Below are 7,570 nucleotides of genomic sequence, written 5' to 3' on the forward strand. Positions count from 1 at the left end.
TCTGGTCTAAACTCTGGATTGTCATGGTATGGACTGTCTAATAATCATTGCCATGTTTCTAGATACGAGAGCTGCTCCATCCCAAGTGGGATGAATACAATCTCTCCTAATCAGACGAGGTTTTCCCCAAAAAGTTTGCCAATTATTAAGCCCACGTTACATACATGCATGCGAAAACAAACAATCCTATAACTTTTCTCATTGCTCCAACTCTGCCTTCGCTTTCATCTCAACTAAAGAGCAGATAAAAGTTTTGTAGACTTTTGTAAGCTTTTATGACTTTATCTTGCGCACACACACTATTATGCATAAAAGCAACATTTAGAAAAAAAAATCAGAAATCAGAAACCTTTATTCAGCATAAAAGCAAACAACTTTTTTGTGGTAACAATTACAAGAGAAAGAATGGACATTAAAAGGTATGCCAGTGTGCTACATAATAGGCATCAATTTTAAAAACAACTTCAAAAGGTAAAACTCTCAAAGAATAAACAGAATGGCATTATTTTGTTCTCCTTTTGGTCCTGGCATACTCAACCTTTTGACTTCTGTCCATAAAGAATCTCCTCACTGAATGAGTAAAATACTGTGTTCACCAAGCAATTTTGGGATTTGTTTTATAGAGACTGTAGTCTTCTTTCCTGAAAAAGGCCACTTCTGTTTCATTTGCTGAAACGACAAAATGGAACAAATATTAATATTTATTTTATACTTCAAGCAGCAGTTAATTTGATCATTTTATAATAATTTTATTGGACTCATTTTACTGGCTTTAGTATATCGTTGCAGGAAATTCTGAGCTTGTATTAATATCACTATTTAAAGGTACAGTGTGCAGAATTTTGTGATATCTAGTGCTGAACACTCCTCACCCTCCCCTTCCAAACATGAAAAAGAACCTGTGGCAGCCTTCGTTGTCATAAAAACTCAAAATGTGTTTAGTTTGTCCAGTCTGCACTAATGTAAAAAAAAATGGCAGCCTCCATAGAGAGGACCCCCTCGATGTAAATATACATATACACATATTTAAATATAAAGGGCCTTTTCTGAGGCAAAGAAAACTACAATTCATACAATTTGGATGAAACAAACTAGTGAAAACATCATGAGGATTATTCTACATTTCTGCCAATAGATCCCTTTCACCTAAATCTTACACACTGGACCTTTAAGTAAGTTACTGTGGATTTTCTCTCATATTATTTTGATTCTAGCAACCTGTCTGACAGAGCTGATGATTGTTACACAACTGTTCCAAGTCTCCCCCCCTCTCTTTCCTTCTTTTCCACCCACCTCCTCTCTTCCTCATTTTTCTCTGCTCTCCCCAACCAGTCGAGGCAGACGACCTTCTGCTTTTAGTCTGGTTCTGCTTACTATCCAAAGTGCCTTGAGATGTTTTAATGTGGTGCTATACAAATAACATTGAATTTAATTAAACTATACAGTTTTCTCAATGAAAATTGAAAAGTCTTACCAACACCAGCAGTTCTAAGTGTTAGGCCATCTTGCAGAATTAGATTTTCATCGTCATCTAAACTCATCACCAGTTCATTAGTCTGCCAATAGAAAACAAAATGTTATATCCACTTAAATGGCAACTTTGGATTTCGATGGACCAAATAATTATCTAACTATAGACATCTGACTTGCCCAAATCAGAACACGTGTGCCAGAAGCTCCATCAACAAACAGTATGTATGAACTTGGATGATATATTGATGGCTGATGTATTATTGGCGGGTAAGTAAGAAACAGAAATCATTGTACATGTTCTAATAGCAGAATTTGATCTGATAATAACACAAGACTGGTGCAGGATATTACTACCACTTACAAACTGGTTCTGAATGGAAATAATGGACATTTTCTTGTCTTTCTCTTCTCCTTTTCTTACACACAGGTGTGTGTTATAGGTGGCGCAGCTGTAACAGCAGGGAAGTAGCTGGACAGCAGGGCTAGGCCTCGTGCTGTGGGTAGGACTAGCTTCCCTGTCATCAGCAGCAGAGCTGCTTGCATCCTTTACAAAGTCACCCGATTGTGAGTGTTTAAAAGCAACACTTATGTAATGGGCTGACTTTCACAGATTTGCAGAAACGTTTCTTTACGCAGGGCTCCAGATAACGTTTTCATTTAGGTGAACCAGTGCATAGTAGGTCCCCACAGCACATCGCTCCTATGTGTCACGTTGATTATATTCAGCTCCAGCAGCTGACAAAGGTTTATCATGCATACGTTGCACCCAAAAATCTTCACAGCGCCTTTTAGCATTACAATAATACACCTATCAAACCTTTTCTTGATAGGTACATTGGTTCGATCACACCATGCCTCTGATCTCGCCAATTGAGAGAAGCTGTGTTGTGAATGAACCGTGTTCATATTTTTTGAACGAACAGTTAACATATGAGCAACGTTCATGTTAATTTTTTATGAAATACCAGGAGCGGGCAAAAATTTTTGTTTGTGCTCACGCACATGCCAGGCATCAGGCTGGAGTTTGTTTAAAATGAGAGCAGGTCAGAGTGGAAACTCATTTTAACTAATAAACACTCATCAGTTACTAGGACCTGATCAGTACATGAAGTAACTTAGTGATTGTTTGATTCAAGAGTTTATGAGGCTGCATTCAAAGATGAAATGACTCGTCAACATGTTGTGCTCAGTACAACATGAGATGTGACTAAAGAGCAGGACTCAGTGTTAAAGTGACTGGAGAGAAAGGGATTCATGTATCTACCCATTAAACATGTAACCTTAGCCATCATCGCAACAATTGTCCCAATGGGAAATTTGGCAGCAGCTGCCACTGATCGCGGTACTAAGACATCCCCAGCCATGTCTGCTTTTGTGAGGGGCTGCATTCAAAGGTGTAATACAATGGTGTCAAACTCAATCACAGAGGGCCAAAATTAAAAACTAGGACTACGTCGAGGGCCAAACAGGGTCATATATCAAACAGGATATGCAGGATATTGGATAATGTGCAAATGAAAAATATTTAGGTACGCATCTTCTTTTATTTATCTTTTTAGCCAGTTCATTAATGTTTGGGGTTAGGTTCTGTGCTTTGGAAACCCTCAAAATGGAGTGAAGCTGTGCATCAGCGAGACGACTTCTGTGTGGGTTATTGTTCATCTTCATCACAGAGAAAAATGTGTGTTGACGGGGCACAGACAGCAGCACACAGCCACTGGGATTTTTTGAACACTGGAAAAATAATTTACTAGCAACAAATAGTCAGCAGGTGAGGAGGGGTGCTTGATCCGTTTGAGTCTGCATTGCGAACCATGGCTCAGCCATTGGAGCCCGTGCATGCCGCCTGGCTCTCCGGCCAGAGTGACATGGAGAGAGAGATAATCCTGAGAGACACGGTGAAGTTGAAGGGGCAGGCACTGGGATCTCTGTAACGCTAGAAAAATAATTTAAAATCAGCGAACACTCGGCGAATGAGTGGAGAAGATTGCTCGCATTTAGCCGGGCTTTGCGCACCCTGGCTCGGCCTATGGAGCCCATGCACGCTGACTGGCTCCCACTTGGTGAGTGGAGAGGAGGGCTCACCCGCTCCATGTGTGTTTAGTCAGGCATTGCGCACCGTGGCTCGGCCTGTGGAGCCCGTGCAAGCTGCCTGGCTCCCACTCGGCGAGTGGAAAGGCTGGCTTGCTCGTTCCTGTGCGAGTTGGGCCTTGCAGACCGTGGCTTGGCCTATGGAGCTTTTGTTTCACAAAAAAAGCATGCGTCCTATTTACTGGACCAGTGGGCCTGTGGGCCTTGAGTTTGACATCTCTGGTGTCTGGTCATACAGTACCTGCAAAATCGACGGCATTGGTAAGATCCATACATCAATATACAATATACAATATAAAAATATAAAATGTCCTAATTAAACAAAACAGTAATAAAATAAACCACATACAACCTAAACAATAAACAAAATGGACTCTCTGGCTCTGAATAAATTGCTCTAGAATAAACATTAAACATTTGGCACAGGATATATGTTCCCAGCTCTGTTAACAGGATGGGATGGTTATGATTTAGATGAGCTTTTAACTTTGTATTGTATTAGGTTAGGTTAGTATTCCAGCACTCCATGTGGGATTGTATGTGTGCCTGTCTGCCCTTGTCTGTCAGAGTGTGTGTGAAGAGAGACAATCACATGAATTGTGTTATTAATCAATGGTGTTGCATCATGAATCTGGATCGTTCCAGTCACTTAAACTCTGATGTCCCAGCTTTGTGCTTCTTGTGTTCTATGTAGCAGAGAGTGCGCACAAAATGTTGGACTTTTTTTTCAAATGAGTGTCTCATAAACTCTGGCGTTAATCAAACAATCACAAGTATATGTCAGTACTGTTCAGATCCTGATAGCTTGTGATGAGTGTTGGTGGTCATGGTTTAAGTGTAAAGTCAGTGCAGGTCAGCATGAGTGTGGATGGAGAACACTCTGAGATTCTGACAGAGTACAAACCAACTGCTGATTCTGCTCTGATCCTGAGAGAGCGGTGCTAATCCTTTTGTTTTGGCAGTCCGCCCGAGGACTGTGTGTGTGTGTAAACGCCGCAGAGAAGAGGAAGCGACGTGATTCAATGAAATACAGACACACAAGCTTAATGTTTGGTGTGACCAAGGAAAATTGTAGTTGCACTTCATAGATTGTAAATGGTAGTACTGTGGAGCCCTGATTATGACTGTGTTGGACAAGTTACTGAAAACTAGTTATTGTCTTCCAACACTTTCCATATTGAGACCCACTAGCACACTATGGATTTTTTTTTTCTTTTGTCAGAATGGAGTAATATGAAGATGGTTGAAGATGTATAATTGTTGCATTTGAGTAAATGTATTAAGCACAGCTAAGCTGGACTAGTAATGTTAATAAATATGCTGCAGTCCCAGCTGTACACTAATCTTCCCATCCTCTGTACTTTAAACTCAAGATTCAATTTCCTTGGTACGCAAGATTGGCACTGTGGCCTCAATGTTTATTAACAACTTGCTGCGTGTAAGGTCTAGTTGTACTTCGGCGCATGCGAGTCACATCAGGGCCATAATCAGTTGGAGTCACCAGTTGGAGTCTAATTCTTGCCACATAAGATAATATGAAAAGCTACATAAAAACATTGGATCCTCCCAAAAAATCAGAATTGAGCACCAAGGCTTGTGGTGTGAGCATTACTGAGGTCCAATGGAGTGATGGATAGATACCTTTGCACCATGTGCTTGGTGGATTATCTTCATCGTGTCTGAAAAAAAAGTTAAAGAAAAATGAAAAGCATTTTGCACAAGGCAATACAGTGAATCTCTGGTATACATATATACCAGAGATATACTTGTCCTCTCATTTATGCGCCTCTCTGATCACTCGAATACCTTTTGGCTGTTAGTTATGTAAATCAAGGAAACAACTGTATTAATTCAGGTTAATTATTACTTGTGAAATATGCAACTGTTGTTTGTTTTTTGCTTTGATTGCTACAATATCTAACTCTCAGACTAACAAGGACAGCCTGCAAATGACATTCACTCTAAGCAGACCTCACAATATGTTGCTTCGACAAACGGTCTTAAAAACTACATTACAAGTTCAGAGAAAATACGGAATATTATTACATAAAATCACATACCAAAGGCATAGCTCCGGAAAGGCGGGGGAATTCCTGGTCTTGTTACAATATCTGGAAGATTTTAGGGACGTAATTTATATCTGATGTCGTATTATATGTTGTGATATGATGCATCCTGCTCCATTTTACTCACCGTCTCTGACCAGCTGTATGAAGTCCTGCACCGTCTGGTCCAAGCTGACCCCGTGAAAAACTACTGGTTTGAAGTTTCTGTGCTCGAATGACCGGACCAGACGAACTGTGACCACGGCTTGATTGGCCATGCTGCTGAACACCACGCGACCGTGCTTATAATGCAATTTTCGCTAACCGATTTCAAACAGTTAAGTTATTTTGAAAGGATGTGTTTAGCATGTGTTATAAGGCTGCTTTCCGGGTATGGCCAGAATAGTCGATAATGATCAGTATTTAAGACTGAAAGAGTCGATAACCGAGCGCTCTTTGGATTGCCTCTTCTTTATTGGAGGTTGGTAAATCAGCTCATAGGTGCATTACCGCCACCTTCTGGACTGGAGTGTAGATCGGCAGTAAACAAATAAAAAAAAAATCTTTCCTTAAGTCCTGTTTCTCTTAGTAGTTATTCAGAAGATTATGTAATTATTTTATGTCTTTCCTAACATATTTTTTAATGTGATATTTTAATACTGATATTAATTTCTTACTTTGTTCATTATATTTGTTACATTCTATCAGTACATGACTTTCCGGTTGTTTGCAGTATTCACAGAGTCCAGTTGGGTGCTTGCCTATTGTATGAAGTGTATCATTTAATCCTGTATGACCAATTCTCAGATGGGTAATGACTTTCTCTCTTCTGTTCTTCTCACCAGTGCCTACATGTTTTTGATTTCGTACAAATGTCTTCCTGTGTCATTTAAATCCCAGTATTCCTGTCTTCTTCTCTCCACCCACTGCAATGCAAACAGAATACCCAGTAGTTCTGCTGTATATACTGGCAGGTGGTCTGAGACTTGTTTTATTTAATTGCTATGTCTAACTGCAGAATGAAAAAAGCAACACCTGTATGCCCTTTTTCTGGTTCCTTTGAAGCATCCCTGAAAATAATTTTTATTATTATTCCGATATAGATCTATATTGTTTTGTAGTATTTTGCACTTTAGCTGCAGGCTGGTGTCTATGGATGGTAACACAAATTTCCATGGTGGTATCTCTGATATTAAAACAGTAGAACTGGTTTTGTTATGCTCCCAACATTCCTGTAAAACACCTTTTGTCAGATGTAAATTATTATGTCCTTTGAGATTTACCCAATATGGCAACATATTTTTCAATTTTCTTATCCTTAACGGCACCTAACCTATCTCAACTTATATTGCTGCAACTGGTGTTCAAAACGTTTTAAATGCTCCACTGCAGATCAGAAGAGCCTGAGCTTGTTCGTCATCTATTTTTTTTAAATTGGTTTCTTCAACAGACATGTAAACTATGCTTTCATAATCTTGAGCTGCTCTCATAAGAGCCCAATAAATATTTAACAGTGCTGTACTGATAGTTCCCCAATCTCGCCGCGACACACATCGTAACATATTACTTATCTTCTTGCATTTGTTTTTGACTTTATCTATATGTGTGCACCAGGTAAGTTTCTCATCAATGCTAACTCCAGGCAATCTGACCATATCAACCTGTTCTAGTGGCTGTCCATATAATTGAATTTGTACTGGTTTGTGGCATTTAGTGAAACAAATGACCTGTGATTCTTTTATTGACATTTTAAAACCCCATTTCAGTCAGACAACTCACGTTCAAATGTTTATTGCAGCAGTAGAACATAATTTGTGTTTGGTGTCTAGGCTCCGACTTAATCACTCTGTCATGTTTTGGAGGGAGTGGGTAAGGGAGCAGGTGGACCCAAAAAGGCAGAACAAAAGGTTTTAACAAAAAAGTGTCCTTTAATAATTAAGGTAGGGCATCAGACAAAATCC

At 39.6% G+C, this 7,570-nt stretch overlaps 1 protein-coding gene across 1 annotated transcript; it reads right to left on the reverse strand.

Annotated features, from left to right (window-relative positions):
* Positions 1 to 334: 334 nt before the first annotated feature.
* On the reverse strand, positions 335 to 6,101 carry c10h2orf76 (chromosome 10 C2orf76 homolog). The gene is made up of 5 exons (XM_020099588.2): positions 5,758 to 6,101; positions 5,625 to 5,675; positions 5,206 to 5,243; positions 1,475 to 1,556; positions 335 to 669 (listed from the first exon to the last, which is right to left on the reverse strand). The coding sequence occupies exons 1-5, from the start codon at positions 5,885 to 5,887 to the stop codon at positions 593 to 595; spliced, it is 378 nt and encodes a 125-aa protein (XP_019955147.1). The 5' UTR covers positions 5,888 to 6,101; the 3' UTR covers positions 335 to 592.
* Between the last annotated feature and the right edge of the window lie 1,469 nt (positions 6,102 to 7,570).

This window comes from Paralichthys olivaceus, chromosome 10 (genome assembly GCF_024713975.1).
Source record: "Paralichthys olivaceus isolate ysfri-2021 chromosome 10, ASM2471397v2, whole genome shotgun sequence".
NCBI lineage: Eukaryota > Metazoa > Chordata > Actinopteri > Pleuronectiformes > Paralichthyidae > Paralichthys > Paralichthys olivaceus.